This window comes from Nelusetta ayraudi, unplaced genomic scaffold, assembly GCF_046127955.1.
Source record: "Nelusetta ayraudi isolate G7.1 ecotype Tasmania unplaced genomic scaffold, CSIRO-AGI_Nayr_v1 ptg000056l, whole genome shotgun sequence".
Classification (NCBI taxonomy): Eukaryota; Metazoa; Chordata; class Actinopteri; order Tetraodontiformes; family Monacanthidae; genus Nelusetta; species Nelusetta ayraudi.
Window position 1 is genome coordinate 328,336 of NW_027466106.1, and position 26,870 is coordinate 355,205.

Sequence of the window (26,870 nt, forward strand, 5' to 3'; positions counted from 1 at the left end):
GCCGTCTGTCATCGTCAGCTTTGATAGTGTCTAATAGTGTCTTCAGTGCCCGAACAGGATGAGTTTGTTTCCGCGGTTTCCTCCGCGCCGCTCGCCGGCTGGGGCCTCCACTTCTAATCACCTTTCATTACCGCCTTGTGATCCCCCGGCTTTCCTTTTGTGCGCCGGCACATCATCGTCCTTATTTCCAGCTCTAATTGCATGTGAAAGATGCCCCCTTTGATTCCGCCTGCATGCCAAAGTGCTATCGGGGGGGGGGGAAGAGTGTCGAAAAGTGCCATGCGTGTCTGTCTGCTCGGCGGGATGAGGGAGCCGCGCATTCACCTGCTGAGGACAAACCCGTTTCTCCCCGAGATATGACATATCTATCAGCGGCTCAGAGGATATCAGCGCTGTCTGTCAACATAATAGCAAAGGGTAGGGGGTAAAAGGAGCGGAAGAGGGGGTGGGGAGTGGGAAAAAAGGGGGAAGAAAACATGGAAATGGGTACTTTTTGTGCAGTTACAGCACAGCACCGCACCGAAATGTGTTGTGGGTTCCTTTTTTTTTTTATTATTATTATTTTCCCCTCATACAGAGAGGCTTCTTGGAAATACCCATTCTCTTTTTAATTCTTGTCTGAAAGAATTCGCATTCTCCTCCCTCCCTCCCTCCCTCCCCCCCTCCCCCCCTCCCTTCCTCCAAATGCCATCGTTTGTTGCCGCTCGCCGAAGGTTGTGTTCCCACCATGTTGGGCTTGTTCACTGTCAGTGTTTAACCTTTTCAATATGATGTCTCCGGGACCTTTGCTTGCCAGCGTAAGGTTATTGTGGGCAGGTTTCAACAAAATATAAATAAAAAAAAATAACCCTCTGCAAGCACTCATTAAAGGCCCCCCAACACCCGCCTACCACACAAACGCACAATTTAAATAATTTTGCACTTCACCTTCTCAAACAAGAGACCCCAGGAGTGGGAGCGCCCCCTCCCCAGCTCCCCCGGTATCTGTTGGCTGCTCCTGTTTTCCAAGAAAGACGCAAAGCAAAGCGCCTCGCTCGGCGGTGCAGAATCCAATCAAGACTTGTCCCAACATATTACCACTGACTAAGCTCTGCCGTCCTCCCCCCCGCTTTAAATCACACTCGCCGCCGGGAATTAAAATAGCCGGCGAGAAGAAAGCAGTCAAGGAAGAAAAAAAGTAGAAGAGAGGAACAAGTGCACGTCCACATGTCTGACCCAAGTGAGAGGCCACTTCCGAACCCCCCACCCCCCCACCCCCTCCCGCCAAAAAAAAAAAAGAAAAAAATTGCGAGATGCCAGGGACGAGCCGCCGAAAGATAAATGAGCTCTCCAGCAGCCGCGGAAAACGGATTCATTATCTGGCGGCGGCTGTATTTACTGACATTAGGGATGATAATATCAATCAGCGGGCTGTCAGCAACCCAAGTGGGCTGCGAGGAGAACAAAGGCGCCAATGTCTCCCGTCTGATGCCTCTACAAGGAGATGTTGATGTACCTGCCATTCAGGTGCAAATAATTTCATCATGGCACGCTTGGATTAGGAGCCGCCCGCCCGCCCGCCGCACCTCGGCGATGAGTAAAACTGCCCAGGGCTTCCTCCTCAAAGCCCGGGTTCATAGCAGGGGAAAATAAAGCTGACGGGCTAATGAGCTAGCAATGAACACGAGGAGGTGGAGGAGGAGGAGGAGGAGGAGGAGGAGGCGGAGGAGCACCGACATGTCTGCGCCGCTCGTCTTCCCCGTGAAATATAGCTGTGGGTAACCGAATTCAAACCCACCCCGACTCCCCCCCCCCCACCCCCACCCACCCAACCTTTAGCGGTGATGAGTGGGAGAAAACACATGGCGACGGCGTCAGGGACGGCTCTGTGTAATTACTTTTGGCCATCTTTCAAACCTTTCCCTCTCTCCGGAGAGAGATGTGTGACAACATATGACAAGAAAGCCAACAAGCTTTCCATACAGAATAATGGAATCCATCAGCGGCGAGGCAGACACACCTGTCTGGCTCCGAGAACAATGCCACACTGCCTATTTATTAGGTGCCAGAAAAGTTTATGTTTGCTCGGTGACAGTGACAGCAACTTGATCCTTTTCATTTTTATTTATTTATTTTTTTTCGAGGGGGGGGTGGGGGGGATCTCGAGCTTTGGGGAGAGGAGAGGAAGGATGAGGAGGAGGTGGAGGAAGGACGGATGGCTGGGGGGGTGGGGGGGGGAGGGGTGGAGGGGTGCAGGGGGGAGAGAAGTCTGACTCACATTTTTTTTTTTTTCCCCTTCCCTCCCATCGCTGCTGCACAGTGAGTTCTCTTTCTTCCTGATAGCTGTCTGCCAGGAAGTCAGAAGACAAATAACAAAGACTGTCATTCTTGCGGGAGGCTTTCACTAATTCTTTTCTCTTCCCCGCCGCAGAATGAAACGCATTACATCCTCCTGACACGTCGGGGGTTCGGCGGCGTCTTCCAACCCATTCTTCACCGACGTATGTATGGAATCACGTGAGAAGACAAAGGGACGGATTTAATTATTCCCGCTTGTTTGATATTTATATTTAGCCGGCTCGCACCTGATTAACGAGGCGTCGTTTGTCGTGCCGCCGCCGCCTCAGTCACAACAATTTCACTCGTGTCAATAAAAAAAAAAAAAAAAAAGAATTCTAGCAGGCGGCGCCAGATTTTGTGCAAAAACTCAATCTGAACAGTTCTAATTAACAATGTGTTAACCAACCAGCTAAAATGTGATGATTATTCCGTGACAACTTCTCAGTTTGTTTGTTTTTTAAAAAACAAAAAAAACAAAAAAAAAAACTATGTCAACATATAGTTTCAAATTTCTAAAACCGAGCCGTTGGGTCTGTTGTTGACGTGGCGCCGCTCAGCGTGCCGTCACCTCAGTCTGACTGTCAGCCAGCAGCCGTTGACAGAACAGCGCTGGCTGTCATCTTAACAGTTAATAATTAGGCTTCCTCCTGCCACCAAACACGGTGCCACGGTGACAAAAGCCAATGGCAACCGAGGTGGCGGCTCGGGCTGCCGCATTATAAATAGTCTGACCGGATGATTAATGAGAAGGGCCACTGAGCTAAAGCAGCAATCAGACAAAGGCTGCCCGCGTAGCCGCGTACGCGCACGCGCACACACACACACACACACACACACATACACTTTCTCTCTCTCTCGCTCTCTCTCTCTCACACACACACACACACACACACACACACACACACACACACACACACTAAACAAAACACAACAAGACAAGCAAGCCCTGTCCCTGGATGGAGACAGGAGCTGAGGCAGAGTGGCGGGGAAAATGGAAACACGGCAAGTAAATAAATTATAGAATTTTGACCGACAGCTTATGAAGACTTTATTTAACCTCTGAGCGCTTTTCAGCGGCAGTGAGGCGGGGGGGGGGGGGTACTCATTAACATTTTGACACGCTCAGCTGAATGGCGAGGTCATCCGGGTTCCCCCCCGATGCAAAAAGGGAAGTTGGGCAGTGGCAAGATTCCCTTTGTGATGGCCGACGTGGGTGATGAATGGGTGGAGAGCCTGGCAAGAAGCCCCCCCCCCCCAGACGAGTCCCTGGTATGTCAGGTGCTGACTGGGATATCAGGCTATACATAATAAGAAAAGTATGGATTAAATACTATCAGCCACTTTATGTACACCTTGCCAGTGCCGAGTACCTGGGCAGCCACGTTCAGACTTGCTGTCAGTCTCCAGGAGCCACAGTTACCTTTCTATGGCCCCCAACCAGTCTGTGTATACCTGCTGCGTTCAGTTGCTGCCACGTGACTGGCCGATAATTAATACAGATTATACATATTAACAAGCAAGATGCATGAATGTATAGATATATATATATACGCTACAACATCCAAAAAGCTGGCATAAGGGTAAAGAAAAATGCTGTGCACATTTTTATAGCCACCAGATCAACAGCAAACATCAAGCCTGCAAAATTCTTTCACGGTAAAATCTGGCAAGCAAACAAACAAACAAACAAGTTGTATATACAGTTATATATTCCGTTCTAACGTTGCACTTGTTTAAATTTGCCTTCCTTTCACTAATGTCACTTTTATGTTTGCTTCGCTTGAAACATATATTTAACCAGCAGCACTTTTGCCTCCTTGCCTCCTCCACCACCAACATTTCAAGGTTTTTTTTTTGGTTCTTAGTTTCAGCCGTGAGTCACATTACGCTTCCTGCTGCCTCTGACATCTTCTATGCGGCGGCCGCTTTTAAAAATAACATTTTCAGGCCGTGCACATGAAAGAGGACAAGTCAAATCAATGGAGGTGAACGGATAAGGACGCTGATGGGGAGGAAAAAAAAAGTGACAAATATCATTTCTCCCCCGCCCCCCCCGCCCGGAGGGAAAAGTTCCACATGCAACATTTTATTCCTTTACCGGTCAACAATTATCTGGAATATTTGGATGCACGGCCGCTCAGAGAAGGGTGTTTTTTTTTTCCCTTCTTCTTCTTCTCCTTCTTTTCTTCTCTCCATCTGATGGGCCTTATTCTTCCCCTCCACTTTGCTGTGCTCAGCTGGCAGGGCTCTCAGTCGTCACAACATCTCCTTTTAATGCCCCTGACAGGGGGTTATTTGCTCCCATATATGTTTTCTCTCCAATTACACCATGGCAGGCCGTGGGCTGCCAAGCAACGGCGCTGAGATGCTGATGGTCACCTCTTTGACTAGTCCTTCCTGCCTCCAGCACTATATTTTTCATCTTTTTAGATTCTATTAGAGAGGAGGACTCTCTCATTTGTCTGTCCTTGGTCCAAAGTGTTGTTTAACACCTGAGCAGCGGCGCCAATGCCAACTGCTATTTGGTGAGAAAGGCAATATTGGATCCCTGTTCTCAGTGTTGTTGTCTTTTTTCCTCCCTTCAAGGTGTATGTCGCGCAGGAGCATCGGAATATTCTCAAAGCAAACTATTCTTTCAGAGCGCAAACAACAACAACAACAAAAAAAAAAAACATGTTTGGGGCCCCGAATAATTGACCAAACACAAAGCAGATGGAAGAAAAACAACCGGGGGGATTTAAAAATTACCACACACACTTTCTCAATTTGTTTTTGTCTAAAAAGAACAACGGCGGCCTCTTGCAAAAGCCATTAATAAGTAATTTGCTTGATTCTTTGTGGCTGTTTACAACAATCAGGCTGATCAAAGCCAGAATAAAATGATACCAAGGGACTGGTATCTCCAGTATGAAAGACGCAAACCCGCTGAATCAATAGAGGCAAGCAGACGGCATGCGTGAGTATAGCTTTAAGCTAAGTGCCGTGCCAAATGCAAAGGCTGCCATTGATACCGCAATGAAAAATGCATGATTTCAGAGAGAGCGCCGGGTTTTTATCTACGAGGCGTGATCAATAGTGGGAAGGGGTTACGGAATCAAAGTTGTTTTGCTGATGCAGTAGTTAACTGACACGATTAAAAACATCTGAGCACAATTTGGGAGAACAAAGCCAGCCGAAGACGCAACCGGAGGAGCGCGAGGTGAACTTCTGCCGGCTGCTAAACTTTCTCTTCGCAGTCGGGGAGAAGGTATCAAACGCCGCGTGCGCGGGGCAACGGGAGTCAGATTCGTTTACCACTGACAAGCTCGGCGCGGCATCGCCGACGCCTCTTTGTTTCCTGGCCTTAACAATAGTAAAACAAGAGTAAAAAAAAAAACCCAATGAAAATCATCCTTTCATCAGAACAATAAAACTTTGTTCTTGTGGGAGGCTGACCTACTAATAAGGGAATAAATTAGACGAATGCAGCTGTCGGAAAAGGCACAAACAAAAAAATTAAAGTGCCAAATATGTACTGAAAGCAGCTGGGCAACTAGTAGGCACTGCTTTTACTTTTAAAAACATGGGTTATCTAGGTGAGCTACGTGGTGGTGGTGGTGGTTGGCACTGTGGCCTCACAGTAGGAAGGTTGTGGGTTTGAACAGTTTGCATGTTCGCCCTCGAGTCTGTGTCGGCGCTCCCGCCTCCTCCCACCGTCCACAGACAGGCACGCCAGGCCGACTGAGCTGTAGGTGTGAGCGCGGATGGTTTTCTGCATTGCCCCTGGGATGAACTGTCAGACCTGTCAGGTGGGTGTCACCCCCCGCCTTCACCCCAACACAAATGGGACAGACTCCAGCACACCTGCAACCCCGCAGTGCGGGGCACGCCGTGACAGAAAGACGGACGGACAGACGCGCGGATGATTATCTCGACGATAATCTGAGGATTCTTAAAAATCTGACGGTGCAAAGTGGGCCCGACTCTCACATTACAGAGCGAATCGCGGCGTAACACAAGCTCGGCCTCCGTCTCGACCCCGGGGGCGGACCCAGGAAGAGCCAGCAGCTTCAGGGCGGGGGTGCCTGCGACTGTCGGTTCCGACTACGTGACAAGGGGCGGACAGAAAGAGAAGGAGGGAGACAGACAGAGAGACGGATGGATGGATGGATGGATGGGTAGACAGACCGGGGAGAGGGGGTGGTGGGGGCCGGGGGGGGGTCACAGAGAGGAGAAACAGGGAGCGGGAGGTGCGGGAGACACAAAGGGAGGGAAACGTGAGAGACAGAGAGGCAATGAAAGTGAGTGACAGACAGAGGCGCAGGCAAAGAGTGATGGCTCTGGCCACAGAGGGGCCCCGGTGAGAGAGCTAACAGATAGCAATCTGAGTTATCACTCCGTGCCAAGGCTAACAGCTAGCAGCTACCCTGTCACCGCCGCCTAAACAAGCCCGGCGTTTTCATCTTTGTGCGCGCACACACACACACACACACACACACACACACACACACACACACACACACACACGAGTCGGCACTCTGTCTTTTCTTCTGATGGAGATAAGATGTATAAATTATGAGCGGCTGACAAAGTCTACTCCAGCGCCCCCGGCGTCTCATCAATCACTAGCCTGTGTGTCAGCAGGTAACTGACGTGCCCCCTGGAGGCAGAGCCCCCTCTTTAGGTGTGTGAGTGTCTTTTGTGTGCAAAAAAATATATATATAAAAAAAAAAAAAAAGCAGAAAAAGGAAAAGAAGGGGCGGGGAAACGCTGTTCGCAACTGCGCAATTGGGCTTTTGTACGTGTCGGGGGTGTTTTGTTCTACGCGTGCGCACCTGTGTGGCTGCGCACGGGGAGTCGGCAGCGTGAACAGCTGATTCAGTTTCAACTCCGAGCCGTCGGAGATGAGAGGAACGCAACGAGGAAAGTCGCGCGCGAACCGACCCAAACGGATCAGCCGCACAAAAACTGACTCGGACGCTGACGCCAACGCCATTTGACGCGGCCAAAACCATCCACTCCAGCAGTTGGGATACTATGCTCAAGATCAGGGAGCACATGCCCATCAGAATGGTGATGTCAAATATATATATATAAATATACTTATGCTATTCTAAATGAGTTGTACATAGGCTAAAATATCAATTTAGGGAGAACTATCCCTCCACCAATCAGACAAAAGAAACTGGTTTTGGCCCTTTGGTTATAAAATAATAACAGCTGATGGGAAAATCCACATTTCACTCGTCCACATAACAAATGGCAACACTCGAGTGTTTCACTCATCACGGCTGATACTCGCATAATTACGCCGCGTGTCAGAAAACTTCAAGTCTGCCAGCGATCACTCTCAGCTCTCTTTCATGGCCGCCTGTGTTTACCAGCAGTCGAGCGCCGCGTCATTTCAATAATAATTACACAGTAATTACACAGTTTTAATCACGTTGACAGCACGACACTGCCTTGCTCCACTTATGTTCTCCTAACCCGTGCGTTTGTAGTCTTTAACGTCACCGAGGAGGTTTTTGCACGCGCAGTCAATAATCCGACGGTAATAATAGCTAATGAGAGCTAGCGTCGTCGTAGCATGAGAGACGTTTCCACGTCAACGGCAAGCTAGTGTTCCTCATCTTAATCAGAATAAGGTTGTATTTACAGTAAACAATGAGCCCACTCAGACCTAAGGACTACGATGATGGACGTGTCAAAACAGATTTTGTTTGTTTGTTTGTTTTGGGTGGTACTTTGAGGCAGTTTACAGCACAAACCCTGGTTTACGGCAGTAGCACGGGTTTGTAGTGACTTTAGTGCCCACACTTGACACATCTGTATGGTCTCTCCTATATTGGCATATTAAACTGTGGTGCAGGAGAGCAAAAACCCACAGTAAAACAACGCAAAAGTGATTTGGTGATATTCTTGAATGATCCTTGAAGTATCGGATTGGATTGGACATTGTAGTGTCAGTATTATCCAATACTATCCATGTCCATCCAATACTAGCATGGACCTTTGCAGGTGTAAGCAGCACATGTAAATCCAGTCAATATTTCATTTCCCAGTAAAAGAAACTTTTACGTGCGGGATAAACAAACCAACCAAAATCCTAAACATCTCTGCAAATTTAATGAAACATTCATGTCTTTGGGACTGAATGGGTAGATAACCTCAAACCTCAAAACCGCACCAGAGGAAAAAAAAAGAAAAAAGAAAAAAAAAAGATAGATATTTATATATATATTTATGTATTGCACAACGTTTGTGTACTCGGGCAGAGGCAGATTGCGCCGGCTTCTCGCGCGCGGTATTGATCGGCTGCCTTGAGATGAAGTTCAAGACGGAGAGAGAGGGAGCGAGGCAGAAGATTTTGACTCCCCTCGGGGACAGGAGAGGCGGCTCGGCTCAGCACCAAAGAGAAGGAGGGCTGTCATGTTCGCCGTGATGAGCTGAAAGACTAGAGGCGGCCTGAAACAGCGGGGTATTCCTTCCCCCCGTAAACAAACCTCCGAAAAAAAAACACAAAAAAAAAAAAAAAAAAACCCAAACAGCTCCACCCCACAGAGAGGGAGATGGGACGGCGAGACAAGAGGGAAGGGCAGACAGGTGTCAGCCGAGAGTGATAACTGTGACAGAGGCCACTGAGAGACGAGCGGCTGCAGATGAGAGGCGTCTGCGTGAAAACAGGAGGAGTGCCAGACGTTGTTGTCTGTGTCTCTCCGGGCCGCCGGTTTGAATTCTGGGGGAATTCTGGACAAGGGGCGTCATATTTTGATCACGGCCGTATCTGCTATCCGCGCGCCATTATGGTTCGCCGTAGCCGCCGCCGCCGCCGCCGCCGCCGCCACCGCCGCCGGATCGGTGACGCTATTGTTTGGAGTCCTGAGACACATTATCTTTGAAAAGCCTCCCGAGAGAACGAAAGACGATGTCTGGAATTCGGCTGACAAAAGCACTCGGGCCGTCGCTGAAACTGGATGAGTCCGACAGGATGCGAGCCCATCTGATCCACTCTGCAATATTTCCTTTCAGCGGGGGCGAGGGGAGGGGTGGGGAACGGTGGGAGAGAGCAGGTGAGGGCTGATCCGCCCTGCGCTCTTAGCACAGGTGCAGCGAAAGTTTGCTCCGCCCATCTCTTGAAGTACCCTGAACACGCCGCCAGTTGGCGAGCAAAACACCCTGCGACATGATGGCCGCTGTGCCCTGTCTGTCTGTCTGTCTGTCTGTCTGTCTGTCTGTCTGTCGTCTGTCTGTCGTCTGTCTCTCTGTTTGTTTGTCTGATGCTCTGAAACTTCAGATCAGGTGAGCTTTGGGAAGACACTTTGTATCTTATTGTGTTAAATTTCTGGTCTACAGATTAGCACTCCGGGTTTTATGTGAGTCCTTAGTAAGATTTCAAACTTTAAAAGGTACAGTGTGTAAAATTCTGCCTTCTAGTGGTCAGATTTTCTCCCTCCCTCTCCCAAACTTGCCAGTGAACTACAGTGGCCTGCCCCATGTATGTTCTTAAATATAAATAAGAACCATTCTATGGGTAAGAAAACCATAATACTTTTATTGTACTGTGGGTATACACTATTATTAATATATTTACAGGGATTATATTAAGCCTTTTACCAATTTAAAAATCATAAATCAGGCCAAATTCTACACAGTGGACCTTTACAATGAAAGTTTCAAAATCGTTTGATTTGTTTATAGACTTCTAACTGGGAAACAGCTCCTCACTAGCGCCACTAGTTGCCCTATTGTTGGACTACATAACTTGCAGTGCTGGGTAGGCAACTGGGCAGGCGTATTATCCTGAAACATACCAAAAGAGCCGTGCGGTGTAAATGGCAGGGATGCCATTCTTCCTGTTGCAAGTCAAACAGTTCATCATCGCGGAACTGTAATTGTAAAGTACAAATACGACGCATCTGGAGAACGGGCTCGTGATGTCGGATCAAAACCATCAACCTTTGCAGCTAACTGGCCGGCCTGCATCACCTTAGCTGACCACTCAAAGATGGAAAATGTGTTGGCGTTGGAGAAGTAACATCTTATTTTTCATCATAAGCACTTGAAACCATTGAGAAAACGTAAGGTTTCCGAGAGCAGCCAAGCCTCTGGAAGCTCTCCAGGACAATGGCCTCGCTGCAGATTGCTTTCAAACAAACACTGGGATGTTTCGGATCTCTGCCCACTTCAGTGGCCAAGAATGCTGCTGGAGTGTCAATTGACCCCTTCCCCTTTTGCACCGACCTCCCGCGCCCCCCGGGTGGCGTTCACCATTCCGCATATTTCTCCTACCAAAACAGGAATGTCTGCCTCTTCCCCCATTGTCTCAACCTAATTTCCCCTCCACCGCTGCCCACTTCGCTCAGCGTCACCCCGCTCCTCTTGTCCCCCTTTCTCTGTTCCCATTCAAAACTCAAAGAGGGAGAGAGAGCGAGGGAGAAAAGACTCTTCAGCTGTAAAAGGCACCGTGATGAGAGGCTGCCTACTCAGAGTGTGATTGCTGGGAAAATGGGGGTGATGTACTCGCAAAATGTGAGGGTTAGGACGGAGAGTGTGGATTTTGGGACACCTACACATGAGATGCGCGGTGGCGTCAGGGCACACTTCAAATCTATACACGACCAGAAGGGTCTTAACAGTTCCTGTGCTGAAAAGACAAACAAAGAGGCGGCGCAGCTCAAAGCCCGGGCCTGAATTGACAACAATTAGCTATGCAAACCCATGAATTGAGCGTTTGAACCTCATGATGAGCTCAAGTTATCCGCTTGAGGCGAAACAAAGCGATACTGTAGTGCAACAGCAACGCGCACCATGGGGCCGTAGCTAAAATGTGGCCTTGTTTCGCCGAGAATGAGAGAAATGACACAAAAAATTCTACTAGTTTCTAATGTCTGTCAACCAACAAAGAACTTAAGAGGCGACGAGACAAAATAAAACATTCCCATGTGTCAGAGTTGACTCATATTAGGCATGGCTAAAATATATGGATGCGTTAACTATACTACGAATGGATGATATCAACCCTGCTAATCAGGTAATTGGAATGCATCAAGTAGGATATTTGGATTATTTCCCAGTTCCCCAGATTATCTTCTGCTAATGTATCCACAATTAAAAAATGAGCTAGCAAGCACTGGCGAACACATCTGACTTACAGTTTTCCCTCCTGCCCACCAGAGAAGTCAAACTATTTACACTGCACTGGGATTAGGGTTGATGTTAAACACCCTCTTGCTTGTCAGTCACATCCCTGCCAAACACCTGTAAACATGTAGGTTTCCCCTGCCTGACACTCAAAACGCGAGGCTCCCCACACACTAAGCCCTTAATGCAGGAGTTTTGACTGGTTAATCCCGAGGAAAAACATCTTTTTCCGCGGCTGGGTGAGGTCACACGGCGGGGCCTGTCTTCCCTCAGCCTGCAGTGCTCGCCGACGGCGCCTCGGCCTCCAACCTAAAAACGCCGCAGCCCCGCGCGCTGGCCTCTCGCGACCCTTCCCAGACGCCGCCACCGCCACGCGTGAGCTAACAAAGCTGGAGGTGTCAAGACTACCTGTCTCGGCGGCCCTCTCCGCCTGACCCGCGGATAGCCCTCGGGGACATTAATTATAGAGCGGTCCGACTCGCTGAGAGAAAGGAGGCAGACAGGGGAAGGGGAGAATGAGTGAGGGATAAAGAGCCGGAGAAGAAGATATGGAGAGAGATGTTTTTACAGGAGGTGTCACCTCCTAATCATGTCATTGTGCAATTGAGGGGTAACGCTGTGGCTTTGCTCGATCCGGATCCCCGTTCATCGGCGCTGGAGGTTTTTGAGGGCTGATGTGAAGTCGTGGCTCTCAATTTACAAGAAATTACAATTTGTATTTTTCGTTTTTTTTTTTTTTTTTACATTTGTAAAAATTGGCTTGGTTTATGATTTTTTATATTGGTATAAGAATAACATACTGCCCATAGATACATTAATAGAAGTGTCTACTCAAAGCACAATAAAAGTTAGTTGTTTTTTCCTACCTTTAGAATGGTTCTCATATGTATAAAAATATACACAGAACATTGAGGGTCTTGCTCCTAGTTAGCTGCCATCATGCGCCACCAGATTTGACTTTTTTCTGAGCTATTCAGGATAACAAGCTTTCCACTGACCCAAGAGACCAAATTTCAAATTTGGATTCTGTTCTATTCCAGCTCTGGCTGTCCCGACTAATAAATCTTGAGATCCCCATCAATGGAAATCTCAAGATCTTCGACCAGCACCTGGTCATCAGATACTCATCTAAGATGAGGATGTTCACATGTAGCAGATGTGACACCAAGATAAATAAAAGCTATGTTCCTACAAGGACGACAGAACATTAAATCACTGCACCCATCTCGCAGTGAGCACCGCTGCGCTGCTGGCAAGACAAACAAGGTCTGTATGATAAGATGACACATCCCCGTGTGTTTTTAAGGCGCCGCCTGGACAGCTATTTCTGTTCGGCACTCTTGGATCGACGGCGAGCTGCCACAGCGTGATCAAGGCGGTCTGTCCAAACAAATGGAGGCTTCTCCTGCACATTAGCTCCTTAGATTAGACAACTCTCGGGCCATTTGATTCCCCGCCGCCTCGACAGCTCCCATGTCTAAAAAAAGGACGGAGCGGGATTGCACAAATCGCAAAAAAATTAAAATAAATAAATAAATAACACAACAGGGAGAGGTCATCTTGTTTGAAGGTTACCCCTGTCTGGGGAATCAAAATAAATAACGTTAAGGTGCGCTGTTGTGTGTCAGGTGAGTGTCTTAATGATGCCGAGTTAACACACACTAAATAACCGCGTCCCCGTCCCCGTCCCCCCCGCGCACTGACAGCCTCAGAAATAATTGACCAGCGCGCTCCAAACTGAGACGCGGCAGGTGGAGAATTCAATCCTGCAGCTGACAGAACCCATTGAGCGTGTCACCGCATTTTGCATTATACAGAAAGCAATGTCAGGTCAGGGATGCGGCCTCCCGCTAGTTATTTGCGACTGCACCTCCGAGGCTAAATTACCCGGCTCTCCGTAATACGGTCTAGTTAACTAATTCCATGACAGCGCTTCCGTCTCATAAGAAAATGTCGCAAATTTAGTCCCGATGAATATCACCGTGGACACCCCCCACGCCCCACCCCTCCTTCATCCTCTGTTTTTTCAGGGGCTTTTTCTTCCTGACAGCCTCTCAGCACACAGCTCACATTCAATATCCTCCCTCGGCGTGCCGACAACACCTCCGACTCCAGACAAAGACGTTACGGGCTGAAAATGAGCAAGAAAAAAAAAAAAAAAAAGAAAGGGCGAGAAACACAACCTTATTATGTTTTGCGGGGCCGAGCGGCAGTGTGTCATTTCATCCGCGAGTTCCCATGCAAATAGAAGTGCAGCACTGCGGGCGCCGAAGGTGGCGGCGGGGGGACGTCTTTGTCCACCGCGCCGGCGTCCTCCGCGCCAGCTGACAAGAACACACATACAGTATAAAGTGTCTTGTCGTCTTGTTGTTATACATGTGTAAATCATTCACTTTCCTGTCAGGACAAAAAAAAAAAAAAAAAAAAAAAGAGAGAGAGAAGGAGCCTCGCGACAACAAAAAGCTCACCCCGGTGGAACGAGGTCACGGGGGAAACCGGATCCCGCCGGGGACAAAGGGGAGTTTTACCCGAGCGTGGCCCGCCAGCGATAGCGACGAAGACCACGTCGCACGGGGGCGTGCGCCTTTAAGTCACGCAAGCGGAGGGGACGGTGACAGGGGAGGGGAGGGAGGGGGCAATGCAGGCCTCGGAGCAAAAAAAAAAAAAAAGCCCCGACGGCGTCCGCCCCCCCGAGGTCGTCCCGCCCCATCCTCCTCCGGCGGGCCCTGTATCATCGCCGCGGCAATGACAGTCGGTGGAAACGCTCGGCTTTCATTACACAAAGCATAAATAGTGTAATCTATCAGCCGTGCCAATCAGGATGATTGATTATGGGCTGTCAGGGAGGAGAGTGACACATTAGAAAAGTTTGGTTAACAATGCCTGTAGCCGGTGCGCAGGGGCTGCTGCCACCCAGCCCCGTGATTAATGTGTTGTCAGCCTGTAATCCCACACCCACGCTTAATGAGGCAAGAATTTATCATCTCGGCAGAGTGGCAGATGTCAGGGGGTTGTGGTGGTGGTGGTGGTGGTGGGGGGGGGGCTGGAAAAGGAATCCAAGTGGCTGGAAACAATATACTTTTCCTTGCCTTGCGTCTGACGTGTCTGACAAGCCCTAAAAAAAAACCCACAAAGAAGGTCTGTGAGCCGGAGCACAAACTTCATCGCTGGGACTCTGGGAGTGCAGTGGGTGGGTGGGGGGAGGTGGGGGTGAGGAGGTCCGTCCTCTGTTGGATGCTTGCGAAAGTCACTTTTGAAAGGAGGCGCCGTGTCCATTAAGAGTGACGAACATGACATAGATTTCTGTCGTGTTGGACGAACATGAAAGAAGGAAAGAATGTCACATCTCAGACTTCCTGTCCAGCTCCTCAAGACATCCAAGAATAATAATCAAACTATTAGAAAATAGAGAAACAACATTTACGCCTCATCTAGCGCAGACATTAAGCTCTAACGTTCGTTCACTGAACGATGCTCGTCATGAGCGACGACGACAACAACACCATTTTTTGGGGGGACCTGAGCGATAAAAATCTGAAGGGGAATTAGAGCAGCGCCGCCTGGCGAGGGCGCACGCCACAACCGACTTCAAAGCAGAAGTGTGGGCGCCGAGCGCAGAGATAGTGATTAATGCGCACTGTCAACATCGACTAACGCAGACACGCAGAGCAGCAACTGATCTGTTTGAGAGATTTAAAGTTTGCACATTTTTCTGCGGAGACGCCCAGTGGGACTCTGGGCCCGGGAAGGAAAGATGCTTCTTTTTTTTTTTCTTACCTCCCCTCCTCCCCCTCCTCCTCCTCCTCCTCCTCCTCCTCCTCGTCCTCCCCTCGCTGAGAAAACACAAAACACTAAGCCAGCTGTCTCTCATTAGGCTGGCAACATCTTCCTGTCACCAAAGAGACCAAAAGGGAGGATTAACCGTGATGGGGCTGATAGGCCACTGCACTGGGACGCTGCACTGTGTAATAGCTAAAAGCATCCTTTGATAAGAAGTGTAATTGAAGGAACGCCACCGATGCTGCTGCTGCTGCTGCTGCTGCTGCTGCTGCTGCTGCAGCCTGGCGTGCAGGGACTGCGCCGAGCGTTGCAGCGGCTTGGCACGCGATGAAAGAGGGCCCAGTTTTAACAGGGAATCAGAATTGACTTTTTGTTTCAAGGTCTTCAGCAGTTCCAGACGATTGGAAGCGTGTTCTTCTTCCTGCGGTTTGTTCCGCTCGCAGAAACACTGACAACAACATGGTTGCTATTAAAAAAGAAACGAGTCTGTACCGAAAGCGTTAGGTGTAAAGACGGAGCAGTAAATAATAATAAAAAAAAAAACAGGCCTGGCCCGTCGCTGGCGCTCAACATTATTAAGATAATAAAATCTTAACCGAGACGCACATTGAAAAAGGGGGGGAAAAGTTGTGTAATCTCGTGATTTATCATGGTTTGTGAAAAGCAGCGTATTAAAAAGCCAGAGACGTCGCGTCACCGCCTGCTGCTTCAGAAAGAGTCCTGACAAAAAACACGTGTGTTTCCCATGTTGTGCGTGGAGGCGAAAGCTGATATGACATCGCTCAAATGGTGAAATAACGCAAACTCTACAATGATGCAATGTCCGAAAAAAGTCAAACCTTGCCTTTGATTTTTTTTAAATTTTTTATTATTAATTTATTTATTCTTTTTGGGAAATGGAGTCGACTCAAACTCACTGGAATTACTTTTCCTCTCTTCTTTCCTTCTTCTTTTTTTTTTTTTTTTCTCCACCAGCGAGGACGACGTCATGCAGCCCCTGTCGTCGGGGCTTTGAAGGAGGCCATAAATCAATCCTGGCACTATTACTCGCAATTAATTGCGCTTTAAAGTTTTACAGTGTGTTTATGATATGCAGGCAGCGGGTGATTTATGTGGACGGCGTGAGTCACTCCCTCTAATTGCTGTTGTTTTCCAGAGCCTCGTGACCCCCGCCCGACCTCTCGACTTAAGCTGCCACGGCGCTCAGAACCGGGGCTCGTCACACACGTCCAAACACGAGACGGACTCACACTTCAGCACTCGCAGCAGAAAAAAAAAAAAAAAAAAAAAAATTTGACGCGGGGGAGAAAAAAAAAAATGCTTCCAGACCTCGACGACAGCGGGAAACACACAGAGCTTTTTCACTTACATCAGAGCGCGGATCGCTTCCTGCGGCGCAGCAGTTTGCCACCGTGCGTCAGGCGCAATGAATGTACAGTGTGTCAGTGCACAGGCGACTGGAATTAGTTGGAGGAATAGCATAAATTACAATAAAGTTAACCTTAAGAATAATATTTACAAACTTCTCCTCAACGACACTGTTTTTCAATGTGTGCGTGTGTGTAATTATTCAGCGTGGCCACTGAAGGCACATTCATGAAGCTCTGTGTTGCATGTTTCCAGTGTTTGAGTGGCTGCAGGGAAACTCGTGTGTTTCCGGCGGAGACGTGGGCAGCCAGTGACTGAGGTTGTTTTCACACCTAATGGTCCGGGAGATTTAGTGCGACTGGAGGCTCCATTTGATTAAGGTTGCAACACTCAGCCCAGGCTTTCACACGCAAGACGCACTGACCGACCAAAACCTTGTGGCTAACACGTTAGCCACTGAAGGCGAGGATGAAAAATAACGAAGGAATTTCATCCGTAGGTTCACGCAGGGCGACTCGCTATTTGTGCGCTTGTTTAGGTCGTGTTTACCCACAACGCTGTGCACTACAGACCTCTGCTTGCATGTCCATCTGACTTGGTTGTTAGATGGATCAGACTTTGCTCATTCGATCCACGTCAGAGTTCGACTGCACAGTCAAACCTCCCCAAACGAACAGCAAGCACACTGGAGTTCAGTCGAACAGCTCTGGTGGGAACGCAGCCCCTTCAAACAACAGTCACAAAATAGATTCACGGTCCATTCAAGGTGTCGCGAGCAAATAAATAAAAAAATATGCGCGACGGCGTGTTTGAGAGTGTTGGACCCTGGAAGGCTGCGGAGTGAAACAGGTTAGCATCCTGGGAAGAACAAAGCAAAGTGAAAAGATCCACTTGAGGGCTTTCCTGGCTCTGTCACTGTCAATTCCCTTGAAGAACTGTTACCGTGCGCCCCGAGACTCAGGGGGGGCCTGGAGGAGCTGGCTGCAGCCACCCTGCGCTGCCACAAATCTGCTTTACATTATGGGCAGAAGCTTTTTTTGCAAAAGAAAAAAGAAAAAAACAAATGACGTACATGGTCCAGGCGACAATCAAAGTGAGATCATCAAACCACCGGCTGAGTGAGGAAGGTCCCTGAACTTATTTCACCCACAGTGAAGCACTGGTAAGCATGTGGCCAGAGGGGTGAACGTTACTCCGCTAGTGAAATTTGCTAAATTTACTCGTGGCACTGGGGATATGAAAACAGAACCGTGCTGTCGGACTGTTTTGATAGATACGGCCGCTTGAACCCCGGGCTTCCACATCCTAAAGCAGCAGCAGCAGCAGCAGCAGCAGCAGCAGCAGCTCCCAGGCGGAGGTGGAGGTTGACCAAGGGTTTGGGGTGGGTGGGTGCTGCTGCTGGAGGTTGACCAAGGGTTTGGGGTGGGTGGGTGCTGCTGCAGGAGAAACCGTGTATATCTTTCCCAAAAGTGGCCCAACACAGTGGAAATGGCCCTGCGCGGTTTAACGCCATTCCGTTGCGCCACCTCTGAGTCCTTAAAGAGAATTATCACATTATAGCATTCCAGCACGCCCAATTTCCCAAAATACCACTCCGGGCCTTACCACCGCACTCGCAACCGTTGAGGTGAGGGGTGAGGGGTGAGGGGGTGCTCCCAGCCCTCCGAGTGTTTATACATTGCCCTGTCTCCCTCTTTTGTCGTTTCTCATTTCGCATCCATTCCCGTCCTGGTGTTGGTGTCCTTTCGCCTCAGAGACGCAGTAAAGCAAAAAACCAGAGAGGGAGAAAATTGCCACCCTGCCTGGCGCTCTGAGTCGGCCGCTCCCCCCTCCCCCTCCCCATGCTTAAAACACAGCAGACAGTCGAGGACGTCTCATTGCCACCCACTTATTGTGTGGTGGGCCATTATTGCTCCGAGACAAGACGACAACAATTAAAGCAGCGGCCGAGTGACGAGCGTGTGAACGCATCGTTTCGAGGACATTCCTCCGTTTGCTCCGCAACACCGACGACCTCAGAATGCACGGCATTGACCGAGGGCTGAGACTTAGATTTTGCATGTGTGTGTGTGTGCCGTTCCCTGCAAACAACTGGCCATTAGCTGTCTGGTTTTCATTGAGCCGACGTGGAAAAAAAAACAAAAAAAAAACGCTGGGTTTATGTGCAAAAGCGTTTCGCCGCTAAAGACCGTAACCGCTTGATCCGAACCATGTGGCGCCACTCAGTGCCGTGTCATAGCGCCGTGATTGAAAAGGAGTTAGAACTGCAGCGGCGCTCGAGACGGGGGTCTTTAAAGTTCAGGCCCGGCCTTGTCCGCGGCCGCTCGGTTAAGCGTTCCAACGTGGACGTCATGCGGCGGGAACGGTCGGTTGGAGGATCGGCCGCGGCAGAATTACCGCTGTCATCGAGTAGCGCCGTAACCCCACAGCCACTGCGGCTGATGCTTGTGCAGTTGCACGGCCTCGGTGAGAGGACTTGACGTCTCAGAAAAAAAGAGGGCCAGGCTAAGAAAAAAAGAGGGGGAAAAAAAGAGTCTTAAAGGGATAGTTGGCCTAAAGTGAGATTCCACTCCAGTAGAGACCATATTAGACTTTTTAACCCAGGTAACAGTTCCTGAGTTTCACAGAGGGCGACAATTCCAGCCAATTGGGGAGATATAAATGACATACTCACGCTCCTGTGATGTAACTTTCCAGACAGGAGCTGATGGCACGTTGGTGTCTTACAATCTCTACTAACTCCTTCACTGGATTGTCTCTGCTACTGCTAGCTAGTGAGTGTCACCATTGTGCCGACTGCTATTCTAACTGCATTTGTTCGAGTAAATCTGGTCATTAGTGGCCGTATTGGCCCTGCAGGATAAAGTAACAGCTCAATTTTCCTCGTCTCATCCCTGCTACGAGGCCGAGCTGTGAACCAACAAATCGCCGACTCGCTCACAGTAGCCCACTCACAAAATGAACACATCGGTCAGACGCTCTGGGAGTGGGCGGAGCCTGCGTGCGTGTAAGGATTTCTGCACATTCTGGTCGGCTGACTCGGTGACTCAAATGACTCAAAAACCCAATTCTCTTTGGTGAGTGACTCACACAAGCTCAAGCCAGTGAAAGGAATCAACGTTCCCCCATCGCTTCGATGTTAGCGCTACACGTTTCGTGCCAAGTATCCACTTTATCGTGTTAGACAGGAGCTGCCTCCACGTTAGCGCTTGCAAATATGTCCAGCATGGACCCTGGGGACGGCAGTAACTACTGTACAGCGCCACATGAGGAATAATTTTTTCTTTTTTTGGGGTAAATTTAAATCTGTGAGCGTAAAGGCTTCGACTGAGTGAAATCACCTTCCTGCTATCTAGATTAAAAAACACCACCAGAGTCTCCATCGACCCTTTGGTGATTTTGGGTGCTCTGTCCCTTTAAATTACAGTTCCCTAAAAAAAAAAAGAAAAAAAGAGAAAGAGAAACATTCAGATCGCGCCTGTAGCCCCGCATTTTTTCCTCTCCGGCACTCGAGCTAATTGAGACTCAAGCGGTGGCAACGAGTGACAGCGAGACAGCTAATTATAATCCTTTGTAATGAAGCAAATGGCAGACACTGTAGCGCGAGCTACTGTTGTGAGCAACACCCCGCTGCAGCAGACATAAAAGCAAACACAAATATCTAATTATGCCGTCGTCTCCTCCTCACTCTCCCATTCTGTCGCCGCCGTCCCCATTAATTGGGGGTCCGCACTATTGGTCAGCTCACAATCACTGCGATGATGTGGACAATTAGAGCCCGGAGGCGCTCATGCCTCATCAGGTCTGTGGTGGCTGACACATCACAACCCATCTAACTCAAAACAAATGTTATGGAAAACGCCGCCGCGACGTCCCAGGGCCCAGAAACTGGGAGGTGGTCGGTGGGGGGGGGGGGGTTTGACGGTGTCCAGGAAATAAAAATCTCTCTCACTGTTTAGACTCGGACTAAAACAAAACAACTCCGCTAATGGGGTAACCGCGCGAGGGACGGCGAAAGAAAGAAGAAGAAGAACACGGTTAATTCGGGGGGCCCAAAACGCTGCGTTCGGCGGCGGCGGCTAGACGTCTTTTCATCAAAGCTGTAACCTTTTGCTTTGCACAGGGAATAAATAATTATATACAGCGGGGTACAAAGCCACAAAGACACAAAAACACACATCATGTCAACTGGAATCAGCGATGTTGCCTCCTTTCATCTGGAGGCTGCGGTGACAAAGGCAAACATTTCCTTTTCCGCTGACAAGCTATGTAAATAATGTCTCATAAAGTGATTTTGCCCTGCCAAAAAGCATTGTAGAGGCCCTTTAGTTTCTTTTCGTACAAAGTGGATGAATGCTGTGTTTTTTTTTTTAAATTTTAATTCCACTCTTCTTCGGCTGGCAAAAAGCTGCCAGGCTGAGGTTAAACTATTTCAGCGTCTTTTTGTTTCTCGCTCTTTTTTTCGCCGCTTGCACCAACAATCGAGAACAAAAGCCTCGTGTGAACTGACAAAAAGAGAGCGCACCGTCCTATCCGACTGTCTGAAACGATAAATATTTAGCTGTTGTTTTTTTTCCCCCCTCCCGTCTCCCCCTCCTGCTGCACTTTTAAACCTGTGACATCAACTCTTCTGATTTGTCATCGGATGCCTTCAGTGCTGCTGCCCTGGATCCGTTCCTACCTCGCAGGCTCGCCGTCAGGGCCCTGGAGACCACGGAGCGACGACGCCGAGGCCGACCGGGCGCCTTGAAAATTCCGGGATCTCGCAAATTGTACATGAAAACTAATTTGCGCAAAAAAAAAAAAAAAGGCTTCTATTTACGTCGCGTTCTCAAACACGCGGGCGGGGAAGGAGAGAAACGTGGGTGAAAAGGGACAAAGTAGGTGCATCGACCGCCCCCCCCCCCCCAGCCCTCTCCACCCGCCTGCCCGCCCACCTACCCTCACTCTAATTAGTCTGTGTGGCCCCATAACAAAAGAGGGAGGAATAAGTGCACGGGCTCGGGATAATTAAGCGATTGTGAGCGGCGTGTACGTGAGCTGTCACTCCGATCGCCGGCCGCGTCACGCTCGGCAACACAACACCGAGTGGACAGCCGCCCGTCGTCTTTGATCTGAGGCCCATGGACACGGAATCAGGTCAGGCTGTGGTTACAAACATTTACACACGCTCGTGCACAATTCCAGCGAGAGGGAGGCAGGGAGGGAGGAAGAAAGAATGAAAAAAGGAAAGAAAGAAAGAATGAAAGAAAAAAAAAGGGGGGGGGGGTTCTTTTCAGAGGGCCGCAGCGGCGGGAAGGTAGGCTGACAGTCAAGCATGCACAGGAAGAAAAGGAGGATAAAGGGAACAAATGGGAAATGGGAAGAAAGGCTAAGTGTGACAAATCCACTCAATACTTCATAGGGACTATTTAAAAAAAAAAAAAAAAAAAAAAAAAGGGCGAGAGAGGGAGGGACAGAAAGAAGGAACGCTTTAACTTACAGCTTCCGACTTGGGTTTGACCACTTTCATGAAGGCCCCCCTGGCTTTGGCCTCCATCACTTCTTTTCTCGTGACTTTCCTGCTGTCCAGAAACTTCAGCTGGGGCAACTTGTGCAGCACAAAGTATCTGAAAGTGGGAAAAGAGGAAGGAGCGGGAACTCATTAAGTGTACGGTGCTGCGCCGGCGGGCCGTGCTGCTGACAGGGAGACAAACACAGAATCTGGGCGAGAGCGACATGAACGGCGACGCTACTAATCAAAGTGACACGTGTCCTAATATGTAAATGCAGACATTAGCTCAACTTGGAGGGTGGGGGGGGGGCGTGATTAGCGAGATTTATCTGCGATGCAGATTTAATGGCCATATATTTTCTCGCGTGTAATAACCTTCAAAAGATGATAAGAATAAGTAGGACATATAAATAGCATGAAAAGAGATGCATCCTGCCTGCCAGAGCTGTCACTCCGGCGGCGTCGCAGATAACTCTTAAGGCTTTCAGACACCCTCCGTCTTTCATTGGCAGGCAGAGAGAGAGAAACGTCAAAAGATAATGGCAGAAATACATAGATGACAACAGATTCTTTCACAGGCAGGCAGGCAGGCAGGCAGGCAGGCAGGCAGGCAGGCAGGGAGGGAAGGGGGGAGGGAGGGAGGGAGGGAGCGGTACGTCAGGAGGCTGAGCTGTGAGCCTAAAAGGACACGCATGCATCACCTAAGTGGAGGGTGAGAAAGGACGGCGGCGTACGAGCGCAGACAAGACCCGCGCACGGGGGGAGTCGTGACAAATTGACGACGGCGACGGTGGCGATGAGGGGAGATGGCAAGGCCGGTGTCAAGTTTTCAACACCTGAGAATTATAAAGGAGTTCGGCGGGGTGGGGTCGGTGGCGGTGGGGCGGGGGCGGGACGCATTTAGACAGACGTGGAAGTGAAAATATCCCCGGTGGAATTCAGATTGGAAATGACTGACGCTCGTAAGAAGGCGCGGAAAGAGCAGAAACTGCGCATTAAAGGCTTCGTGTTGTTCACAGTTTGGGATCTTTAGTTTTTAGTTTTCAACCCCCCCCCTCCGACTCTGCCAGTGCGTTTTTGCATGAGTTACCGTGCACACACCTATGTAGTAACTCCATAAAAAGACAACTATGCAGCTCTCTCAAGCTGATACTTTGGGAGGGGAACGTGGCGGTCACAAGGTGGTCTCAGCGGGTGGATTAAGCATCGGGTTGGGCTTGTTGCATTAACCTGAGAGAGGCATCAGTAGCCCGGAAAGACTGAATGGACTTACGAGTTTATAGACAAGGCAGAGAAGTATTTCATATTGTGTTATAAAGTGATTTTTGCCGAACGTGGGACCTTTAAAGTAAAGGAAAATAAACGACTTTGGCTTTAAATGGCTCCTTAAAGGAAAAATAATTCCAGGCACTCAAACTCAAAGCTGCCCCCCCCGAGCCCCACCGACCGTCGCATCGAGTGTCTCTCAGCCTGTGGAAGGACTCCGCTCAGGACATTTCCATGATGAAATGTGGAGATGCCCTTGGGAGATGCGGAGAGGTCGTTCTCCATAGCTAACCCACCATCACAGGGGTCAGAGCAAATGACAAGGCTCTGTCAGCCAGGAGGGATATTAATGGTGCAACCACGCCAAAACGGGAGACGCGTGCAGGAGAAAAATGATCCGGCTGTAGGTGTTACTGTCCTTATCGTGTCATCCCAGCCTCTGGAAAAGGTTATTTGAAGACGACAAATCAACTAATAATTGCAACTCAGAAGCTTGTTAGTACCACAGGAGAAGCCGCTTGAGAAGACAGGTTTGATTCTATGTATGTGGTGCCAGATACATACAAAAGAGATATTTGAACATATTCTTGAACATCATACTTTTATTGCATGAATTCAAAATTAAAATCAGTTCATATTTCGAATTTAAAAAAAAAAGGACCAAATGATTTTTTTTTCATGTCAGGACTAGTTTGTTGTGTGATGTCAATTCTAACATGACTGCAGGGTGAATTTGTTTTGTCGATCGGGTCCTCTCTGCTTTCATTTTTCAGTTTTTTCTTTAAGAGGCAACACAATGGAAAAAGAGTTTCTAGAAGGAAGCTTGAAAGTAGAGTTTACAATTATTCAACATTTGGTTTGTGTCAACACAACCGCGAATCCCATAAAAACTAAGAGGACTCGATTGAAACCATCAGCTTCATTCATTCATGGGCCCAAAAACTGTAACTAAATAAAGTGTAATGAACAGAGAGCGTGCTAGTGATGCAAAACAAATACTACCAAAGATAAAAGTAACAGTGAGCATTTACACAGACTGCAGGTAATTATTTTTGCCACTGCATTTTTTTTTTTTTTTTTTTTTTTCGCCAGCCGAACAAAAGAATAAAGGCTGAGCGAACATGAAGTGCTTGCTGGTGGCGGCTGCACCTCGGGCTAAAGACTTTGATCTGCCGCGAGAGGAGATCTAACACGCTGATAACGCTCCTCGAGACAAAAGGTTAAAATGTCACCAAAAGATATGTTAATCTTTATACACGACGGAGGTCAGGAGGAGGGGGGCGGGGGGAGAGAGAGAGAGAGAGAGGGAAAAAAAAAAAAAAAAAGACCAAGTTACGTCGACTCTCGGGAGACATCCGGGTTTTGAGGGTTAGCCGAGTAGAACGTGTTTGGAGAAACACTACGGTAGGAACGTTTCAGGAAGACACGGGAACCTTTAGGAACGTGTGAGGCGTATACAGCCGTGAGCTCTCGTGATCCTGCAGGAACAACGGCCGATTCAGACGCCCGTTCCGCCGAGGCCCGGGACACTTAACCTCCCCGCAGACGACGCAACGCGCCGCCGAATAAATAGCGTGTTTCTGTGTCATGGCGCTAATTGGGCCGCCGATGCAACACGCCTGGGTATTTCACTTGAGAGACCGAGGGCTCCCGAAAGGCGTTGGGCCGGGTATTTATTGCCCAAGGCCAGGGCTGTCACGACCTGCATGCAGCCTAACCTTGTCAGACATGAAATCTGCATCGCGCTCAAATTGACGTTTTACTATGTGACAGATTATGAATATTACATTACAGGACCCTTGACGTTGTCAGTCAAAATAGAGGCGCTTCTGCTCGGCGGCGGCAGCGGCAGCGGCAGCGGGGTGGGCATGCGGGGGAGAGGGGAGAGGGGAGGAGGGGAGGTGGGGAGGTGATGGGGGGGGGAAGGGAAGGCAGAAGAAGGAAAGGAGGGGGCAAAAAAAAAAAGAAAAGATTATTCAAGAAAGGCAGGGGTGGTAAATGATTAATAGGCAACACAGAGTCTGAAACAAGCACTTAAGGCTAAAACAGACAAAAGAGAGTATGCTTTTCGCCTTTTATCGCATTTCATGTAAAGGACCCTGACAAATGGTGGTCATATTGCATGGCTCGGGGCCCGGCTTGATGTTTAATGCATCATCTGCTCTGGTAAGGCAGGCTAGTAAACACTCATTTGTGGTGCTGACTAGTCACACATAAAATCCATTTTGCAAAAGCGAGGAGCGTGTGAGCGCGCGAAGAGGAGGGGTTGGCTTGACAAAGCTTTTAGAGTGATGCGGTTCAGTCCCGCAGACTGCTGCTTGTGTAACGTCGGAAGGCTTGATGTTGTCCCCCCCCCCCTCCCCCCTCTTTCTTTTAAATAAATAAATAAATAAAGGAGGGTGGGGTGGGGTGGGGGGCATCTCCACATGCATTACTTACACAAAGCTATCACTCTGAACGGTTCAGTGTCAAAGCTGTCTGACTCAAGCTGCTCACGCGCACGTACACACACACACACACACACACACACACACGCACACACACACACACACACACACACACACACACGCACACACACGCACACACACGCACACACACGCACACACACGCACACACGCGCACGCCTCCAGGAGCTGACCTGTATCTCTGGTAGTCGTCCTCGTCCTTATCCAGGCTGACCAGCTGGTTGGGGCAGGCCTCGTTTCCCAGCAGGCTTAGGTACTCCAGCGACGGGGTCACGTCCGCCAAGTGTTCCAGCAGGCCCTCGATATCAGTCAGGTGTCAGAGGGCGGATGTCAAGGACCTGGCGCTGTTAATTACATTAGCATTTACCGGCCGGCGGCGCAGTTCCTGCCTCTCCCCCTCATCCCTCCACAGGGGGGCCTGTCGCCGCTAAAACACGTCGCTGTCAAACTTCCGCGAGGTGCCCCCCCCAAAAAAGGCGGGGAGGGCTTCGCCGGTGGCTTCGCGAGACCGGGCGGGCGGGCAGACACGGGGCCAATTTAAAGGTGCGGGTCTTTGGCATATAGCCGTGACACAATTTGGCTGCCGCTTTTCCTGCTCTCTCTCTCTCTCTCTCTCTCTCTCTTTCTTTTTTCCTCTCCCTCTCCGAGTCTCTTTCATTTCCTCGGTGGCCGAGGCGGGGCGGCAGAACGGTGACAAAATGATGGATGCCCCTGCGGTTCAAACAGCCTCGTGCTTCCGAGTGCCGAGCCGTGCCGAGCCGTGCCGTGGAAAACTTTTAACGAAACGTGGAGAAAAGAGGCAGAGGGAGAGGGGAAAAAAAAACCCAAAAACAAACAGCCTCTAAAGCTGCCGCATTCATCACTAATACATTCACTTGGAAAATTGAGCCCCCAAAGTGTCAAAATACAACTGCACTAATGCAGTTGCTCCGGCTTTAAAATGGCACCGCGCCACGACAGGATGTACATAATTGGCCTATTAGCATGTGCCGACCACTTCACAACCGGCGGCGCTCGGTCCCAGGCGCACACTTCAAGGAGCCCCACTTTTTAATGTC

At 49.3% G+C, this 26,870-nt stretch overlaps 1 protein-coding gene across 3 annotated transcripts in view; it reads right to left on the reverse strand.

Moving 5' to 3' along the window:
• lrmda (leucine rich melanocyte differentiation associated) overlaps positions 1-26,870 on the reverse strand; it is a 198,158-nt gene that overhangs the window by 40,447 nt on the left and 130,841 nt on the right. For 2 of the 3 annotated variants that reach the window (XM_076038430.1, XM_076038432.1), the window contains 2 exons: positions 25,986-26,125; positions 22,070-22,196 (listed from right to left, as the gene is read on the reverse strand). In XM_076038430.1, coding sequence (XP_075894545.1) covers positions 22,070-22,196; positions 25,986-26,125 — 267 coding nt within the window. The remainder of the gene's footprint in view (positions 1-22,069; positions 22,197-25,985; positions 26,126-26,870) is intronic. The other variant, XM_076038431.1, reaches the window with a different exon arrangement.